This window comes from Protopterus annectens, chromosome 3.part1, assembly GCF_019279795.1.
Source record: "Protopterus annectens isolate FY-2018-M chromosome 3.part1, PAN1.0, whole genome shotgun sequence".
NCBI classification, from domain to species: domain Eukaryota; kingdom Metazoa; phylum Chordata; order Ceratodontiformes; family Protopteridae; genus Protopterus; species Protopterus annectens.
In genome coordinates, this window is record NC_056732.1 from 222,175,077 (window position 1) to 222,196,424 (window position 21,348).

General features: G+C 40.7%; 1 protein-coding gene across 1 annotated transcript in view; it reads right to left on the bottom strand.

Annotated features, from left to right (window-relative positions):
- Positions 1-21,348, bottom strand: part of MRPL3 (mitochondrial ribosomal protein L3) — a 780,509-nt gene that overhangs the window by 649,153 nt on the left and 110,008 nt on the right. The window contains 2 exon segments of the mRNA XM_044066729.1: positions 2,821-2,919; positions 4,642-4,733. Coding sequence (XP_043922664.1) covers positions 2,821-2,919; positions 4,642-4,733 — 191 coding nt within the window.

Consider the following 21,348-nt stretch of genomic DNA (forward strand, 5'->3'; position numbering starts at 1 on the left):
CCTTGTATGTCAGGCAGAGATCACCTCTGAGTAAGCGGTATGCAACCGAGTACAGCTGGAGTTTGAGTCGGGCTGCATAGGGCATCTGTTTGAGGCCAGTAATCCTCTTGGTGAGGTACTTTTGTGGTCTTTCCAGCTGTTGCAGGTGTCTTGTAAGGTACATCCCAAATGCGGCATTGTATTCTATGATGGGTCTAATGAGTGATGAGTGGAGAGGCACAATAACCTCTTTTGTTCTAGATGCGAACCCTTTTGTGACTAGGTGGGCCACATAGAAGGATTTTCTAACCACCTTGGCAATATGATTATCAAAGGAGAGATTACTATCTACTTGGGTCCCCAGATCCCTTATTACATTTTCTGTATTTAGGACTACCACCTATGTGGTAGTTCGTGGGTACTTTGTTTTTTCCAAAGGGGATGACTATGCACTTTTTGGCATTTAGTTTGAGGTCATGATTTTGACACCAGGTATCCGTCTCAGTGAGACTCTTCTGGAGGGTGTCTGTATCAGCCGGGAATCAATTATGGCCCCTAGTTTGAGTCGTCTGTGAACTTGGTCAGCCATAGTCCTCCTATGCTTGCCTGTACCTCTGAGAAGTATATACCAAGCAGAAGGGGTCCTAGGACTAAGCCCTGGGGGATGCCACTTGTAACCAGTTTAGAGTCGGACATAGAGCCTGCAACTCTCACCATGTGGGTTCTATCCATGAGCCAGTTGGCAACCCATCTCGTGACGTAGGGGTTTATGTTCAAGCTGGTGAGCTTGTCTATAACACTAGAATGGGGAATGGTGTTGAAAGCCTTTGCGAGGTCTAGGTAGGCTGTGTGGACCTCCTTTCCCTAGTCTAATGCCTTGGTAACTGTCTCAAAGAAGTCCACCAGGTTTAGGAGGCATGATCTGCCCTTAACAAAGCCAAACTGGGTAGGGTCCAAGATTTGGAGGTTCCCAATGTCCCTGTTAATGAGTTACATGATGATGCGCTCCACAGCCTTGCAAACCAGGCTAGTCAGACTTATAAAGGTGTCTAACAAAGCAGCCAACACGGGACGTAATGTAGTAAGTTTAGAAGAGTCCACCTGAAGCAGCTTGTAATATTCTTCTGGATATCAGACAACTGAGAAGAATTCCACTTAAAACATTCCATCCTTCTGATTACTATGCCCCCAAAAGACAACTCCTCCAAAGGAGACTCAGGGCTAACAGACTCCTCTTCATCAGAGCCATAAGCTAAAGGCAGCATCTGGGAAGAGTGACAATGACCCTTTATCAGACTCTGAATCCTCAACTAAGGATCAGGTTCCCTAGGCTTTTTGGAAGGCACAGAAGTCCAAGAACGAGTAGGGACAGAAATCCCTTGGGGAGGTTTCAGGGCCATTAAAGCATTAAATACGCCCAACTAAACTCATGCCATTCCCTTTGAGGTTCCTTAGGATTTATAGAAGAATGTATAGTTTTCTTTTTTTTTTTTTTCTGGGTGGGGATGTCAGCTCTAACAAACACCAGAGGTTCTAAACCCTAATAGTATTCAATAATACTACTAGAAAATCTTCCCTGACCAGAATCTGCGGAACCCATTTAGTGCCCTCTGAGATAATCAGCCACAGTTCTCCCCTCAATGTCCACAGCAGGCAGCTCCAAAGCCTGAGAAGACATGTGAAAGGAAGGATCCATTCCAGCTTCTGATGGGGTCAAGGCAGAAGAATTTGAAATAGACACTGGACGGCCTACAGAGCTATCATCAGCTTCTACAAAGACATACGGTGGAGGATGGACAGCCAAAAAATCTGGTTGAGATTTCTTGGCTACCTTCTTACTTAACAGAAGTACCTTGGAGTTAATCAAGTTCAACAAGCTACCCTGGGCTGCTTGCGCCTCTGGTTCTCTAGATGGATGGCCAGTGGGGAGGGGGGGTTTGATGACGATCAGTGGGTCATTTAAAGCCAAGGTACAGATGTTTCTCACAGGACCAACCAGAATGACCACAAAAGCAAGCAGTATAAAGGAATTCACTCAAAATAAATGACTAAAAACTTCCCACATTTTCAATGTAAAGTGTAGACTTGAGTCTTGCCTGGAAGCTTGCTCCAAGTCATAGAACTAGCCCACCCCTTAAGTATTTGTCTAGGAAGAAAAACTTGTAGAACTCAATGAGTGAGAAGGCAGCAGAAACACACCAAGTCCACCAGTCCTGAATAACTATTTTTTGCTCTAGAAACAGGATGAGGGTTGATGGGCACTAGTAAGTCACATTGTTACATTTGGGAAAGTGCCATCTTCAGGATTATATGCATATTCAAGAATTCAGGCAGGGAAGTTGCATCATCAATTCAGAAAACCTATCCTTAGAAACAGAGAGAGAGAAAATCTGATACTCTTGGCTGTTAATGACTAAACTACAGTAATATAAGGTAGAGTTTTGACAGACCGTTAAAAGACTAGGCTTTCAAGGGTATGCAAGCTGAGAACAGACTGCAAGAACAAAGGAGTTGAGGAAGTAGCAAACCTACAAAAGTTTACAATGGGTGTAATGATTTCACACCAATATTGATGTTACTGTTCAGTAGAATGACTGCCACACAGTGAGTTCAATAGGATCTCAATCTCTAATAGTTAACTATAACTTGAAAGTAACCTCTCATCTGAAATAGCTGTATTACATATGGTTACAGCTTTGTAAGCAACAGCTGTCATATCTACACACGTATATTTTAAATTTCATGAAATTAGAAGCCACATGTAAAATCAACTGAATTATTTTAATAACTACATTTTTACTGTGAAATGAATTTAGCACTAGAATAAAATACTTTTCTTACAGAAAATGGAGAAGAGACTTTTCCTCCAACAAATAAAGCAGCTGATTTCCCATCATATTCTTCTTTTGGAATGTATTTTATGACATGGCAGTCCTCTACCTAAAACAGAAAGATAAAATACACATCACGGAAATAGCAGTTGTTTTTTTTCTTGGGGATTTTAAAACAGCACAGCAGAAATAACACGAAAAGCAAGCCTTAAAAGTAAACAATGTCAGTTTTGAATTCAACTAAACACTATTTTCTAGAGACTTGGAGCTTAGTACTAACAGAAAACCCTGTTTTGGCATGCTGCAAAATTCACCTGCTTATTTTAGATCTCTGAAAAAGTCATGATCTGCCATGTACACATTATTTTATAAGCAAAACTTTATGAAGTTATTCAAAAGACAAAAAGAAACAGCTGTACACACACATTAATGCAGCTGATGAATAGCAAATGTATTTGTTTTTAGGGATTTACGATTTTAAGATTTTGCATCAGCAAGGCTACTCAAGAAAAGTTAAGATTAGTCATTCTAAATTAAATGAATCACAAAAAAAATCATGCAAAGTTCAATATGAAGCAAATGAAAAATCCCAAGAAAAAAGTGATGGAAACTGTTTTCGACAAGGTGGGGGGGGGGGTTGACTATACAAGCCCCTACTATGGTTGTTCATTAGCTTGTCACAGAATGGGGTCTTGTGTTCCTCTGAGTATCAGAGCTATGGCACCTAAAAGCCTTAAGCTCCAGTTAGGATCTCCTTTCACAAGACGATCTGCAGTTAGGGCAAACTAATTAAAAAAAAAAAAAAAATGACACAATAAAGTAATGCCAAAAAAAAAAAAAAAGATTTTATATGGCCAGCCACCCACCCCAAAATATCCAGTCCATATAATATCATTTTTGTTAAGTTAAAGAAATTGCATAAAAAATCATCTCACACCTTAAATTAAAGACTAGCATTTTCTTAGACTAGATCTAAAAACTAAAAACCTATATGCAGTTGCAAAATAAGTGGTAGGTAGTTTTGTTTCTGGGAGTTTATTCTCCCAAAAAGAAAAGCACTGGTGTTGAATGTCTGGACCAGTCACAATACATTAGACAGCCACTTGTCGAAATCCAGAATAGAAGGTTCATGAATTATGCATGAACCATATTATGTGGCTGCTCTCCATTTGCCTATAAAAGATCTGTTGTTCTGTATGAGAACTCAGTCATTAATTCATTCATTCTGAGATAACCACTTAATCTGAGGTAATGGAGGAGTCAGATTCAAACCTAGTATTCAGTAGGCACAAGACAAAGGAACTAATTCTGAAAAGACTTGTCATATGGGGGTGGGGTGGAATATGATGGCTTTGTAAAAAAAAAAATTATGTTAGAAAAGGTTGGGTAGTGGTACAACTAGTAGAGAGTCAATTATCTTAAATGTCAATTATCCAAATGCAGGCTTCCAAAAAGTAGGAAAAATCATAAAGTCCGAATATGTAAACAGTATACGTATTCACTTGTGCATGTTTTTTTTAACTTGTAGCCCGCTCGTGTGTGAAAAACATTCTTTATTGTCCACTGGAAGTGCTGAATGGCTGAAAAGTGTATTCAAAATACAAGACTGTAGAAGTTTTTTATCTGGTTCAAAGTATGTTTGATTATTCAAACAGCTTGATTATCTGAACTACCCTAAGTCCCAATTAGTTCGATAACAGACTCTCTACTGTACTACCTGTAATTCACATGTGCAAAATTTACTATCGCTTTTTTTAATTTGTCAGAATTCTAACGATAAGCTATTAAAAAACAAAACTCCAGAACATATTTCATTTTAACCCAACTTTACCTGAAGTAATGAAACAACATGTCTTTCACCACTTTTGGTCCATACTGGCATCATCCCCAGCTTCACAGCAATTAGACCTACTCGTAACGAACCTAAGGGACCAAAAAAAAAAATAATGTTACTCAAAATTCATCTCTAAGTTAATCTAAAACATCTAAACATAACAATGCAGTACATCACAATATAGGTTCATATGTATACAGGTATACAGTCCAAGAGACTACTGAGGAGCCTAGCCCAATTTTCAAATTACTCCACAGCACTGTTTGATTAAGTGAATCAAGGACACTAGAACAATAGGAAAGGTGGGGTGGGGGAGGTGAGTGGGTGACCCCCCCCCCCCCAGTTTACAGAACTTCATAAACTATGCCCTTAGCAAACTCTTCAGCTGGAAGAGAAACACACTTATTAAACTACAGTTTAGCAGGAAAAAAAAAAGCCTGTTTCTTAGTATAAAAATTTAATTTGAGTTTTGCAATGTGATAAAAAAAATTGCATTCTTGGCCCCACTTCATCTGCATCTTACTGGCTGGCTGGACAGATGCAGGTGCAGTGCTGCCATCACGACTGGTTGCAAAGAAAATATGAAAAAAATAATGGTGATAATAATAATAATAATAATAATAATAATAATAATAATAATAATAATAAATCTTCACGAAAAACAAGTACCTGAAAAATGACTTTGCAAAAGTCCCGCATTTTGCCTCATATTTTTCTCTGGTACTTGCATGTTATCGCAACCAGATTTTCCCACATGGTATACTTTCTTCTCTTTTACTAAAACTACAACAAATCAGTGTGATCGGGAAGGGTGAATTGTTAAAAATTCTTCTAGGATATTGGTGGTGGGTTTGTAAGACGATTAAAGGTTACAGTTTTAGGATTTGCGGGTTGCGTGCTTTAAAGACATCAAGCGGTGAATTCAGCGAGCAGCTCAGTCTTCAGATATTAGCCTCAAGTCTGCACTCCTATTTTCTGCTGTTGTAAACGAAGAATTGGAATGGTAAGTTAACTTCAGTTTTCCACAGCATCTCATCACTTTCACTCAAACAGAAAGCAACACTGAAATCCTCCTCCTTGATGGGATAGCTGTGTGTAAGAGTGATGTTAACCTACTGTTCAGAGAGATTTACAGCAGCAGAAAGAAAGCAGGACTCCAGACTGGAGGCTAATAATCTGAAGACTGAGCTGCTCGGTCTGCCAAACAGAGAAAAAAAAAACGGAAAAGCCACATTATTGGTGTTCAACGGACATCACAGATACTATTAGGAAAGTACCCCGTACTCTTTGTACACTTTCACAAAAAAGGGTGCCTTAAGGAGGAGCTTGACTTTCCAGATCCTGTTTAAAACACATAACAGGATCACAGTCACCCTGAATCTGTGGTCAGTGTAAAAGAGCACATGGTTCTATGCGCTGTCTTTAAAAACGAAATGTACGCATGAAGAAATATCTGTCCCTCTCGCAGTTGGCTGCCTAAGTTTAGCTTCCATTTCTTCTTCCTGCTCATGTTTAACTGGCAAAACATATCAATACAAAGGTAATTAGGAGTTGACAGACACCTTCTTACTCAACCATTCACTCCTTTCAAAAAAACATTAGGAGTAAGACAGCATTACAAATCTGGTTGCAATAACATACCTTTTCTCCTGTACTTTGTACCTTTTTTAATTTTCTGGTAAGTCACCAGTGAGTACAGTCAATCAGTATTGCCACTTGTTAGGATTTCCTACTTCTTACTGTTTGATAACTCCATGTTTATGCCGGGTGTAAGCAGGCATATGCAGTCTACTTTTTTTTGTCAAAAGAGGTACAAATCCTTACTTCAGTGCATGTACAAAAAAGAGCATAAGTGAGTAGCAAGTGTGAGGGCATGCAAAAGTGCACGTTTCAGCAACTGCGTGTATGCGGCTGTGCGAGTAAGTGTGTGTGTTTGTTCACTCCTCCAGAATGTCCCTCACCTTCTCTTTTTCCCCTTGCCCCTCATACCACTTTTGATTCTCTGGTACATCATGGTGGATGTTAGGAAAGCCAATAATGTTGGACATTACAGCTTCACACTTATTGTTCAAAAACTGCATGTCCATTGCAAGACTTGTTGGTCTATTAACGTTTTTAGTGAATTAAGAATATTTAAAATTGTCTCTGATTTTGTCTTCTCATTTTTTGCCAATCCAGAATTCTTGGGCAAAGAAGCCGGGTGGTGTCAGTGTAAATGGGCATCTGTGTGACTGATTCCAATTTTTGCACAACCCTCTTCATTTTTTATGTTGTTGTTCATTACCTTGTCAATCAGACTCCCCCACTATTTCAAATTAAGTGGCAATCTGAGAATGAATGAATGAAAGACTGAGTTCTCCTACACAACAGATCCTTTACAGGGAAACGGAGAGAAGCCACACTATATAGTTCATGCATAATTCATGAACCTTCTATTCTGAATTTTCTTTCATACTCATCTTTGCAAGTTATACCAGTGCTTTTCTTTTTGGGAGAATAAACTCCCAGAAGCATAAACCTACCACTTATTTTGCAACAACATATAGGTTTTTGGCTTTTGGATCTAATCTAAGAAAATTCTAGTTTTAATTTAGGCTGCAAGATGTTTTGACCTTGTCCCTGACTTTCTGGTAAATCCCAAAAGATTACAGATAAATCAGTAATGCTAGACATTAGAGTTTCAATTTGTATTGTTCTGAAAATGCACACTGATGCAAAAACTGCTGAATATTAACTTTATAAGTGATTTAGAGTAATAGTTATAAATTGCCCCGATTTTGTCACCCCCCCCCATGTTTGGCTTTGTCAGAATGTTTGAGGAGCAAGTTGACAGGTACGCAGGACCCCCCCCTTCAATGTCAATTCTGCCAAAAGTTGGGGGGAAAAAACATGTACAATTTGCTGTGGGCAGTGTTTGCTGTTATCACTGCCTACAGTTTTATCTGGCTTCCTGTCTCAGTTTAAAAAATTGCTGTTATAACTGCCTACAGTTTTATCTGGCTTCCTGTCTCAATTAAAAAAAAGTTCCTATAAAACTACTCTATAATTCCTATCAGTCACTTGTCAAATAACTAGCACACTAGACATTACCAGGAAGGTACTGTAACCGGTTACGAAGGGCAACCAATTGCAGGTGCTTTGACTGCACATATGTTCTTCGTGTTTCACTGTTGCAGTCATTACATTTGGGTAATCTACTTGCAGGTTGTGGTCAGTCGGCCTGATTAACAAAGTCTTGGGTCCTGCGTTGGTTGCTGTCCCTTCTTCCATGACGTCAGGTCATCAGGGGTATAAAACATGCAGCTGATGCCATTACACCAGCCTTTCTTGCCGTGCGGTGCCCGAAGCAGAAGCAGTTCGTAAGTGCCAGTCAGCAGACTCCTGAAATTTTCGTTTTCGAGTTTCAGAACCAAAGTCTTCAACTAAAGCTAAGGACCCCATTGGGAAAACTTTTTCTTGCTCCTTACCGATGTCAGTAAATGTTAATAATTGCATTACTTGTGGAAAGCAAATACCTCATACAGATTTTCATTCGTACTGTATTCCTTGCCTAGGCCCTGACCATGACGTACCTTGCTGCCGGTTTTGTGCTTTATTTAATCAGCGCACTATCCGCCATTGGTATATTTTTGCCTCTAAATATTTCAGTTCTCTGTTTAATTATCCAGAAATGTCGTCAGTTAGCCATCCGACTACCGGGATTCTGAAAAAATGTAAAGATAAAGATAGAGACAGGCCGCCGAGGTTCAAAACTGCCGACGACGCTTCTAAGCCAGTCACCAGTTCGACGATACTCAGTGAGGTGCTTTTGCAGCCCCTGATACCCACTACTTTTGATTTGCAGGCCTCTACTGAGACCCATTCAGAGTCCGGTATGCCGCGAGATGCTTCAACTATGGAACCCGCGGATGTCTACCTTGGATGGGTCTGGAGCTGCTGTGCAGGCACCGGCTTCTGAGGGTGTATTCAGGCCTACGAACTTGCATATTAAACAGACGCCTAAATCTCGATCCATGTCTAAAAAACCAACGCCCAGGCCACATGCTCAAGTCTCTATGCCTAAAAAACAAATGATAAAAATGGCTGAATATCTAATAACTCTAATCAGGGGTAGCCAACCCCCCTTTTAAGAGGTCTAGGACTGAGGTTGATGATGAATCTTCTGATGAGGATTCTGTTTTTTCTGACTCTTCTGATGACCTGGATTTGTCCTTACCTCTTATAAGGATTCTGATGCAGAGGACTCTATTCCCTCTGCTTCACCTCCTGAGGATTTTTCTTTTGGGGAAACCTTGCATTCTTTAAGGGAGCATTTCCACTGGGAAAGCCAGGATTACTCCGATTCAAAAAGAGGCTTAGGGATTTCCCTCCCCTACCTCAGCATAGGCCTTTAGCTATTCCTCCTGTACTGGACATTGTTGATGATGCTTTCTCGGAACCTAATTTGGCCCCTGATTCCCTGCCTCCTGCTGCTAGAAAATCTGACAGATACTAAAGGGTCCCTGAGTCCCACAAGTTTATTTTCAAAAACCCTATTGCAGATCCAGAGACTATTTCACAGGAGCCCAAGGGTATTAAGGCTTCTACTGCTAAAAATCCTACCCCTTCTGATAAGAGACTCAAGGGCGCTTGATAGATGGGGTAAGAAGGTTTACACTTCTGCAACCTTGGCCATTAGGGCTTTAAACTGCCAGTTTCATATGTTAAATATCTGCAACTTTATTGGACTGCTTAAACAGAAAATTATTTTGATTCCTGACTGCGTGGAAAACAAAGAATTACAGGATTTAATGCATTCTGCCGAACAAGTTGGAAAACATACTTTGCAATGTTGTTTTGATTCATTAGATGCCTCTTGTAGGGCTGCTGTTACTGGGTCTGTGCTCAGAAGGCATGCTTGGCTTAAGGAGCAATCTTTGCCTGATCATGTTAAAGTTAAATTGTTGGATGCTCCTTTAAATCAGGACCGCCTGTTTGGCAACAAGGCTGAAGAAATTCTTAAAAAGATGGAAGATAAAGCTAAATCTATGCAAACTGTTAAAGATTTTTTACAAGTTCAGCCTCCTAGATTTAGTAGGCACTGGCCCTCTAAAAATGGGTCCTTTCCAGCACCTTCCAGGTCTTCTCAAGCCAAACCCAGACACAGCAAAAAACCCACGTTTCAGTCCCAAGGGACTCACAGAACTAAGCAGTGGAATAAGACTCCCTACTATGGTAAACTGTCTCAATGACTTCCTTTTAAAATTTCCAAGCACTTATCATCTGACTGCCCCTTTGGGGGGAAAGACTGCTCTTCATGCAAAGAATTGGGAACTCATTACCTAGGACAAATGGGTTTTAAATATAGTGTCCCAAGGATACAGATTTCACTTCCACACGTCGCCAACACCAAGTGGATGGTCGGACCTACCCCCAAATCAGTGGGCAGAGGCACAAAAACAAGTACTTTCTCTCTTAAGCAAGGGGGCTATTCAACTGGTACCAGAAGAGGAAAAGGGACAAGGTTTCTACTCGTGACTTTTCCTGGTACCCAGGAAAGACAATTCATGGCGTCCTATCCTGGACCTGTCTACTCTAAACACCTTTTTGGAGATTCCAAAATTCAAGATGCTGACTCTTCACCAATTACCTCCTATGCTAGGCAAAGATGCCTGGTTGGCAACACTAGATTTAAAAGAAGCATACCTGCACATCCCAATCAGTAAATCTTGCAGACGATACCTACGCTTCAAAGCAGGCTACACGCACTGTCAGTTCTCTGCACTGCCCTTTGGCTTATCTACTGCGCCCAGGGTATTCACAAAGTGCCTAGCTCCAGTTATTGCATTTTGCAGGCAAAGAAATATTCAAATATTCCCATACCTGGACGAATGTCTAATTCAGGCAGAAAGCCAGGACATACTTTTGAATCATCTGGCCTTTGTAAAAAGGGTTCTAACTTCTCTGGGGTACACCATAAATGTAAAGAAAGCACAACTGGTACCCTATCAACAAATTATATTCCTGGGAGCAAGCTTGAATACAACTTCCCAGATAGCTTACCTCACGCCAGAAAAGCAAATTAATTTGACAACTTACTTCAAACAAGTGGCCACAAAAACCCTGCTATCTGCAAGACAAATACTGCAAGCCTTGGGGTTCATAGCCTCCTGCATTCTTCTAATTCTGTATGCAAGACTGCATATCAGGAAACTACAGTGGTATCTAAAAAGCCTATGGTGTCAACATTCTCAAAACCTAGAAACAATGATTCCTATCACACCTTGCCTACGCCTAGAGTTCCTTTGGTGGGCAGAGGCCTGCCACCAAAACAAGGGACTACCTTTCACACCACTCCCTGCTGCCCAAACCCTAACAACAGATGCCTCAGACTATGCATGGTTGGGCTCACCTGGCAGGGAAGTGCATTCAGGACAAATGGAACCCAAGTCAAATGCACCTGCATATCAATCAAAAAGAAATGTTAGCTGTACAGAATGCTCTGACAGCCTTCAAGGACCACATTCTTCCAGGACAACTAATGGTAAAGACGGACAACACCACTGTTATGTGGTACATAAACAAGCAGGGGGTACACATTCTTACCCCCTCTGCAGACTAGCCATGGCATTGTGGAACACAGCCTTGAGCTACCAAGTGCACCTACAAGCTCAATTCCTGCCAGGAAAATTAAATACACTGGCAGACGGACTAAGCAGAAACCTCATGGACCCACACGACTGGAAACTGGAACCAAGGATTTTCAACATGTTGACAAGCAAATGGGGGAGCCCAGTTATAGACCAGTTTGCCTCTTCCCAGAACTACCAATTGGACAAATGTTGCACAAGGACTCCCCACAAACAAGCCTGGAAAGTGGATGCTCTGTCTTTCAGCTGGAAAAACCTATCAGTCTATGCCTTCCCCCCTCTGCCTCTGCTCTCCAAAGTACTACTAAAAGTCAAACAGGACAAACCAAGGATGATTTTGATTGCTCAAGACTGGCCACACCAGCACTGGTACCCCCTCCTGCACAGTGTGTCACGGTTATCTTCATGACACCTGCCTCAGACTCCTTCCCTGCTGTCTCAGCAGGAGAACTAGATTCTGCACCCTCAGCTACCAACACTGAACCTTGCATCCTGGCTAATTACTTAACCTCTCCTTTACCATCCCTCAGCAAACCTGTGATGGATACCACTTTAGAGGCAAGGAGGCCTAGTACTAGAAAATCTTATGCTGAAAAATGGAAAAGATTCTGTGCCTGAAACCAATTTCAAGGGATGAGCACAGCAGCGCCTAATTTACCTCCGATTTTACAATACTTAACTGAGATGTTTCACAAGGGCCTGTCTTTTTCCTCCATTACAACCCACGCCTCAGCCATTTCAGCTCATTATAACACAGAACCTCCCCTCTTCTCTCAACCACTGCTCAAGCAGTTCCTCAGAGGGCACAAAATTTGAGACCAGCCAGGAGAGCTCCAACCCCAGCCTGGGACCTTAACTTTGTCTTGGAGAAACTCACTCTACCTCCTTTCGAGCCAGCTGCTACTGCAGACGTAAAATTTCTTTCTTGGAAAACAGCTTTCCTTTTAGCAATGACTTCAGCTAGAAGGGTATCTGAATTACAGGCCCTTATGGCAGTACAGCCTTTCATCATCTTTCATGCGGACAGGGTGTCACTCAGAACCAATCCATCCTTCATGCCCAAGGTGGTATCCAGTGTGGCACAATCAGTCCATTCATTTGCACCCTTCTTTCCCAATCCACAGAATAAAGGGGAACGAATACTGCATTCCTTAGATATGCACAGACAGCTTAGATTCTACTTGGACAGGACTAAGCCTCAAAGGAAATCTGAACAACTGTTGGTAGCATTTGCTACAGGGGCAGAGGAGAAGGCTATTTCAAAGCAAACTATTTCTAAATGGATAAGCCATTGCATTCATTTCTGCTATAAGCACCATGGAAAACCTATCCCCCAGGGAATCAGACCTCACTCCGCCAGGGCTGCATCTATCTCTAGAGCCTTTCTCAGAGGCATCCATACCAGGGACATCCTAGAAATTGCTACCTGGAGTTCTGTACATACTTTCACCAAGCATTATCATTTGCCAATTTTCTCTAAATCCAGAGCTGGCTTTGCCACTGCAGTCTTGCAGGGCCTTATAGCTGGCCCTAATGCTATCTAAACTCCTCCTCCCAACCATAGCTTTAGGAATCTACCCAAATGTAATGACTGCAACAGCGAAACACGAAGAACATAGTACAGTTGTGTACACTTGCCAAAAATGTAGATGTTCGAGTGTATTCACTATTGCAGTCCTGGTTACCCTCCCTCCAGCCCCCTAACTTCTTTTGGCTATACCTCTGCTTTCCTTTACTATGCTTAAAAGCCTTTTTGGTGTATTTGCTTTTTTGTTAGACGTATATTTTTGTGCTTTTATGTTTAATTGCTTCGCATTGGGGGCACCTGACATCTGGGGCAAGAAAAACTGATGTAATGGCATCGGCTGCATGTTTTATACCCCTGACAACTTGATGTCATGGAAGAAGGGACAGCAACCGATGCAGGACCCAAGACTTTGTTAATTAGGCCGACTGAAGGCAAGCTGCAAGCAGATTACCCAAATGTAATGACTGCAACAGTGAATACACTCAAACATCTACATTTATGGTAAGTGTACACAACTGTACTTTCTTGGTAGTGCTCCCTACTGAAATGTCAGCCCGTGTCATGTCCAGCGCAGACACCCAGGAAGGGAATTAAACATGCATGAGAAGAATGAATCCAGAACATCTCTCTTCTTATTTATTTATTTTTTTTTGCAAGGAACATGCACCTCTGCATCCTCAGATTAGAGGAGGCAAGCCTTCCACACCCCTGAAGTTTTATATACCAATTTCAAGATAGTCAAAAATCTGAGAAAAGGGAATATTCCAAGAAACGGTCATCTCAGGTATATACAAGTCAATTTTTTTTCACCCATTCATTCTCCTTATTTTGGGACTTTCTGCAGCAGTCTCTACCATAGTAATATGTGACCAGAGACTTATCTCAACACTACTATTGGTTGTTAAGGGTAACCAATTGGGCTCCTTATACTGCATAGTAATAGGACATTGTAACAGGACACATATAGCCGTAGCCAATGTATAAGAAAAAAAATTAAATTACTGGCCACTGCACATTTTGTTAGATCCAATGGTTCACAGAATATGCAAGGCAGTGGTAAAGGAGTAAGGATATAAAGGAATTTATGGGTGCCCACCTAATCTTCAGGGTTAGCCTTAACACAAGCAAGGGCATCACTCTTTAAGTAATGTTTTCCAGAGATGAGGAAGCACTGAGTAAAAAATCTGTCCCTCCTGCATCTTATTTATTGGTTGATGGAGACTCAAGTCTTTGGTTCGAGTGTTTATGGAAACTTTTGTTTTCTGGAGGTGAAGGAGATCGTGGAGGGCTGAGCCATCAATAACACAGAATGTTAGACAAATCACTGCAGAGGAGTCTAATCGTGGCAAAATACAGGATAAAAGTTTAAAGCCTATCATGATAAATGAGGGCATCTAACCTGGTTAACCTGGTTTCCTTTTAATTAGGAACATTTGGGGTCTTTGAATCTGTGTGATGTGTTTAGACAGATGCATACAAAAAGGACCATTACTTGCTATAATTGGTCTGATCAGGGTAGAGCACAGAAGAAAGACAAACACTTTTTACTAGGATGAGATACCTTGACTTATTAAATGGGCTAAATAGAAATATTTCCTGACTACAGCTGCTGCATGATGGTCTAAAGAATAGGGTGTTATCCACAAGGGTGCTGATCTCTGATGACCTTATCTTTCTGGAGTGAGGTACCTTCTATAATGTAAGCTGTTGTCATGTTTTGTTTACTTAAGGTGGCACTGTTGCACTTCTGTGCATTTAACGTAAGCCCATTTCTGAATACACCACTGATTTGTATGGCTTAGCCCTTTGCTGGTGTCAGCTGTTGAATGACTGGAAACACCCAGCTTGCAATCATAGATAAATTTAGTTAGCAATATGTCTGGATTAATGACCTGAAGATCAACAAATAGAAGGGATCCCAGTTCTGAGCCATAAGGAATGCCTTTAACTACTTTTTTTTTTTTTTACTTTCTGGGGGGCACCTAATACTTTAACTGCATGGGTTATATCAGTCAGTCAGTTTGCTGACTGTCTTACAACATGAGGATCTGGGTTTACATATTTAAGCTTATTTGGAATACCAGCTTAGGGAGCAGCTAAAAGATCTTTACCAGATCCACATACACTGTATGAACTGCACTACTGCTATCTACAGCTAAAGTGACATTCTCAGAGTTTAATGAATCAAATAGCCATGATCTCCTTTTAACAAAACCATACTGTTGTTTGCTTTAGAAGATTACTTATTTTACACTGGTGTTTATGAAAGCAGCTATAAATTAATATACTGAAGGGCTTTACAAACGGCACTTACTAGGCTGATGGGTCTATAATTTATTGGATCTGGGGTGCGGCCCCTTTATGGTGGGGCATAATGACAACCATTTTCAATGGCTCAGAAACATACCCTGTGGCTGTGCTTAAGCTGAACAGTTTTAATAGTTAAAGGAGGATCTTTTACTATCTTTGACTGTGGATGCTAATTTTAATCTGTGTTCCACTGTAGTCTTCATGTATTTGCTGAGCTTTTTGACAAGAACTTTTAATTTGGGTAAGAGTCTGACTTATTATAGGCCTTTATTTTTCTTCTTTGTATAGCTTATTAATGTTGCATTCCAGAAGATGGTTTATTTTTATGTTCCACAGTGTGTTTGGTGATAATTGTTACAGTTTAGTTTATGTTGTTTCATAGACTGGAATAAAATGTTGGGGCTACATGGGGCTGGAAATTTTGCTTTTGAATTTTTAAAGCTTTTCATATTGTTTTAATAGGTTTACCTTTTAAAGTCTGAATACAGAGGTGCTCGTTGTAGTGGACTTAAATGCATTATTGTTGTTACTCTGAGCAAGGGTAGCGTGCTAGGGTATGCATGCTGGTCTGGTTTGCCCGAGTGCAAGGGATTAATGGCACTTGTGGACGACCCTCCATGTTGTGGCACAGATGCTTGTTAGTGCTGCACATTATTTGTCTAAATGGATCTGTGGGTCTAGTTACGACAGTGTAGCAAACAGACTTGGTGCTGAACACTGGCACTGATGTGGCTGAAACTCTGGGACTGGCTGGTATGATGTGGCAGAACTCTGGTGTGGAATACCAGCACTGACGTCAATGAATATCTGTGAGACTGGCTGCCATGAGGTGGTAGAGGCTTCTCTTAGTAATGCCTTGCAAGTAAAGTCCTCCAGCTGCTCTACAGAAACTTGATGCAATGCAGCACTGTAAGCAAAACCAGTCTATGTGATGTGGCCAAAGAGATTATTGCAGTATCATGGCCTATACATTTTATGGGGGGTGCAACTTGGCTGTTACAATGCAATTCAGTGCTGTGGCATAAAGTATACACTTCATGGGGAGGCTGCTGCAGTATTGCTCCAGTGTGTTCAGTTTGTAAATTCCTGGCTACACCTCTGGTTGATACCTCATTTTACAGTTAACCATTATACAAGTTTTGATTTTTTGGTAAGTCACAGAGGATAAGAGTTAGTCGGAAATGACAGTCATTACAATTTCATATTTTTTATTGTTCAAAAATGCACTGCTGATATAAAACCTATGTCCTACTAAGTTAAGTGATTGTGGGTCTTTGTGCCCCATTATTTTGGGCTTTGCTCAGAATTCTTGAACAAAGAAACTGTCCAAAGAGTTTGCTCAATCACTTCAGTTTTGGGGAAAAAGTAAACCAGCAGCTTGCCTTACTCTTGTCTTATATGTTTCGTACTCCTGTCTCCTATGAGCTGCTCCAACTGTGAAAATTAGGCTATTACAGGTTTCATAAATGGGCACCTTAAGTCTGGGGTTGTCTATAACTTGTACCCTTTTTGTCTGGGAAAATCAGAGAGGATTGCTGCCACTAATAATTACAGACTTAAGTTACAGACTTTATACTGGTCAGAAAAAAATGGATGCTAATGTAAAACCTGTTATTCTAGCTAGTTTTTAAGTACATAAGAGAACAGGAATATTTCAGATTGGTCAGTAATTATGGGCCTCTGCCTTGTCCGTAGCTTATGATTTTATTCTTGGTAACTGTGCTAAATAGTTGACAGCTATGCCAAAGGTTCTTTTTTTTTTTTCTTTTCTGAAAACTAAAGAGATTAATCCTGCAACAACAACTTGATCTACATGGCTGTCGCTACTTTTTTTTAATCACCTTAAATGAATATAAATGATCACTTAGAAGTGGTTCTCTACTGGGGGGACAGTTGGTGCATGAAAGCAAACAGTTATGATGATCACACAATCAAGGAAACACTGCTGTGCCTTGTTTGCGGGTTGTGGATAATAGAACACAGTGCAGGAAAGATCGATAATGAAATACATTTTGTGGCTATTTTTTTTTTTTCACTTTTTCTGAAGGAATCCAAAAGAGATGTGTGGGCAGTGGCAACAGTACACACTGCCCATATCATCATCATACACTTGTATCATTTGTTTTAAAGCAAAGGTTAGCTGCTTGAGTTATACAAATTAGTTACTGTCCCAACTAGTTTAAGTTAAAGGAAGTGTGGGCAGTAGTTACTCGTAGCGAGCAGGTGGACGATCTGTGGATTAGCCTAACTTGAGTCGCCTTCACCTCAAATGGTGTTACCAGAGAGAATGGTTAAATTGGTTGGGGGGTGTAAGAGGACCAGCCCCTCACAATACCCAGGGCAAACTTTTGGCAGAATCTTATGAGAAATAGGGGAGCCAGTTAGAAAGGCAAAGTATGTAAAGGATTTATGTGGAATCACTACAAGTAACCAATGACAGGAACACGTATATGTGTTCCACTGCGAGGGGCTGAAATAAATTATTGTTCTCATTTTTTTAATGTTTTCCAAGTAATCTGATGTCGGAGGTGTACACAGAAGATGGATGCCTTAAGGGGAAAGGGGTCAGAAGGCAGGCTGCATGTGAAAACACATGGTCATTGCGTGAAAACTGTCAAATGTGGCTTCTCATGGACATCACTGGTGTCTACTAGTACCATGTTGAAATATTATACCTCAGCGTTATGTTGGTTTCTTCCCAGAGAGAAGTACAAGTATACAGAATGTGGGCATCGGTTTTGTGGGACATGTGATGTATGAAAACTAATGTTAATTACAAGATCACTTCTGACTATTGATATTTTTGGGATTGGGGGTTTAGTATCTGTTAAAGATCAATATGGCCATTACACTTCTGTGAGTCCTTCAAATTCAGAGGTACTATAACTTGTCAGGAGAGGCATATGCCACTGAAACAGTATGACTATGTTTTGTACCAAAGTACCTTATTCAAAGTCCATGACTTTTTTGAATTGTCAATTGTCTTCAGGTAACTAAAATATGGCCTATTATACACAGCTAGTAAAGCTAGCATTTTAGAGGGCTTTTGTTGTCAAAGTCTAGCAATATGCTTGGTTTCCACCTTGGTGATCTGCACTAAAGACTGGGGGCTAGGTAACTTATGAAATCAAATGGCAGTTACAGGATCACATCTGACCAATTACTGTTATGGTTTGTTGGTGGGAGTGGATCTATCAACGTGCCATATGGCTACTACATTTATTTTTTTAAACAAGAAACATCTTTATTGAATTATCACTTATGACATAGGCAATCATACATTTATATAAATGAAAACAAACCATACTGATATATTTTCAGTTGCAAACATACATCACATATAATATTCTATAGTCATTGTCAATGAAACACTACATGGCTCATTCACTTCCTGCCTTCCCTTAAACCTCATTCCACCTGCAAAACACTATTTTACATGCATTGTTCCCACAATTCCCATTTTTTCTATGTAATTTTATTCCTACCCTTTTCTAAAGATCCCACTTCTAGTTCTTCTATCTCTGTTACATTCACTACTTCCAGTAAAGTATGGTTAGACTTTGATTTCCATTTCTAATAATTGCTTTTTGGGCAGCCAGCAGAATTTAAAACAGCGAGGCCTTACTATGTCTATGAAATGATGATTCTGTATCACAGCTCAAAAAATAATTTCCTTAGTTATACCAATTTGCTTACCCCATATTTCTGAGAGTAGTCACCAGGGCTTTGTTTTTTAAGTTTGCCAGCTCATTACACTCCCATAAATGTGTGCCTGATAACCTCTTTCTTCCCTGTTATACCTCCAGCATTTTCAGTCTATCTGAGGAAAAAATTCTTTGAAGTCTGCTTAGGGTATAAAAATACCTATGCAAACACTTCCAAGCAAAAATCCTAAATCTTCTAGATTGATTGAGATTACTTTCAGAAATAACCCTGGGCAGAAAGGAGGGGTTGGTGTGTAAAGGAACTTTGTCCTTATGAAAAATCAATTATGGTTGTTTGACAGATAAAGCCTGTAATTCTGTAACTCTCCTAGCCATTAAAAACAGCATCTTCCAAGCAAGAAATTTTAAGTCACAGTTAGCAGAAGGTTCGAAGGGAGGATAGATAATATATGACAACACAAAATTTAGATCTTAAAGGTGGAGATGAGTCTTTGTATGGAAGCCTTAGAAGTGTAGCTCCTTTCAAGAAAGCTTTACAAAGCCTGTTTGACTTGATTCTGCAGACATTTTCTTATATGAAAGTTTGAAATTGCTGCCATCTGAACTCTAATAGTAGCTGCAGCAGCACCTTCATTGAAACGTTTAGCCAAGAAATCCAATATAATATACAGGGAGCAGTAAAAGGATCAATCTGATTAGAATTAGTGCAGAAAACAAAGAAGTTCTTCCATTTTCCCTTGTACAGTTTTCATGTGGATGACTTACGTGAAAGAATTAAAATGCGTCTTACAAGAGAGGAAAGGGAAGGAAACCTGACTATCAGAGGAATTGGCACAGCCAAGCTGTCAGTTTGGGGTTGTTTAGATTGGGATGAACCATTCCTGATGGGTGAATCAGATCTGGAATAAAGTCCAGAATCCATGGTTCGTCCCAAATATGAGGCCAAAGGAAGGGGAACCAGATTTGTCGAGGCCAACAGTGGCAATTAGGATCACTGTCATCTTCAATCAACTTGCTTTCTGTAGTAGTTTGGGGATTACAGGAATTGGTGGATAGGCATAAAGTAGTCCCGGGGAGTCCCTCAGAGGGGAGGAAAGCAGTTGCTGAATTTGGCATTGATGGGTGAAGCAAAAAGGTCACTGCAAGTCTGGCCCCATTTCTGGAAAATCTCTTTCGCAATTTTTGAATGAGGGACCACTCGTGTGGCAATAGAATAGCTCTGCTCAATTTGTCTGCTATTACGCTGAATCTCCCCGGGATGTCTGTTTCTATCAGAAAGGAATTAGAAGATGTGGCAGATGTAGCCCACTTCCAGATGCTTAGCACTTCTCGACAAAGGCAGTAAGAGTTGATTCCCCTTATTTATGTATCAGACTACAGACATGTTTGTCTGACTGGATTGCTATCGTTCCCAGAGGGTGGGAGTCTTGAAATGCATGCAACGCTAAAAGCACAGCCCTCATATCCAGTTTATGTATAAATGGGCATCGTGTTGATGCCAGATGCCTTGAACGGTCTTCCTTAGAGAATGCCCCCTCCCCCAATCTGGGAAGTTTCTGTGGTCACCGTGTCTTGGGTTTGAGAAGGAAAAAAATGGCGGCCTTGAGAGACCACAGAAGAGTGAATCCACCAATGAAGATCCTTTCTGCATGAATTTGTTATCATGACTTTGTGTGTCATTGGTAGTTCTAGAATTGATCACTGCGTCAAAAGTAATCACTAAAGTATTCTCGTGTGAAAATGAGCTAGGGGAATAAGGACAACTGAAGTGGCCATTTTGACCAGTACTTGAAGAACTCCTTTGAGGAGCCTAATTTTTGACATGGCTCTAGAGCAGATTTTTTTTGTACTTTACTGTAATCCCTAGAGAGGAACAGAGTTGTAGCATGGAGACCTTGGCCTGTAGCAGGATGTCTGGTTGGAGCAGTTATGAGCCAGTCGTCCAGATATGGAAACACTTGGAATCCTTGACGTCTTAGGTGAGACACAGATACTGTCATGCATTTGGTGAACACTCTGGTGGTGATCATGAGACCAAAGGGCAGTGCTCAAAATTGGAAGTAAATGGCTCCTATCTGGAACTGCAAGTGCCTTCTGGACCATCTTTCCATCCGTATATGGTAGGACGCACCCTGAAGGTCTATAGAGCACATCCAACAGTCTTTTTCCAAAAAAGGAAGTATTCACTGCAGTGTCACAATCTGGAACTTGCTCTTTTTTACCCATTTGTTGAGATAGCAGAGGCCAAGAGGGGGTCTCCAGTCCCGTTTTCCTTGGGACTAAAAAGAATCTTGAGTAATTTCCGAATCCTCTCTGGTCCGAGGAGACTTCTTGGATTACTCTTTTTCTTAGCAACTTTTGAATTTCTAAGGTTGCTTCTTCCTTTTGACTGGGTGGAATGTTTGGAACAGTTTTGTTTTTAGGAATGGGGGGAAAAAAAGGGAATGTCATAACCCCTGGATATTATGTTCTGTACCCCTCTGTAGTTTGTTATTTTTAGCCAGGCATGAAGGTGCAAAGACAATCATACCAGACTGCATCCAGAGACAGACAATTGGGCACCCCCTCAGGA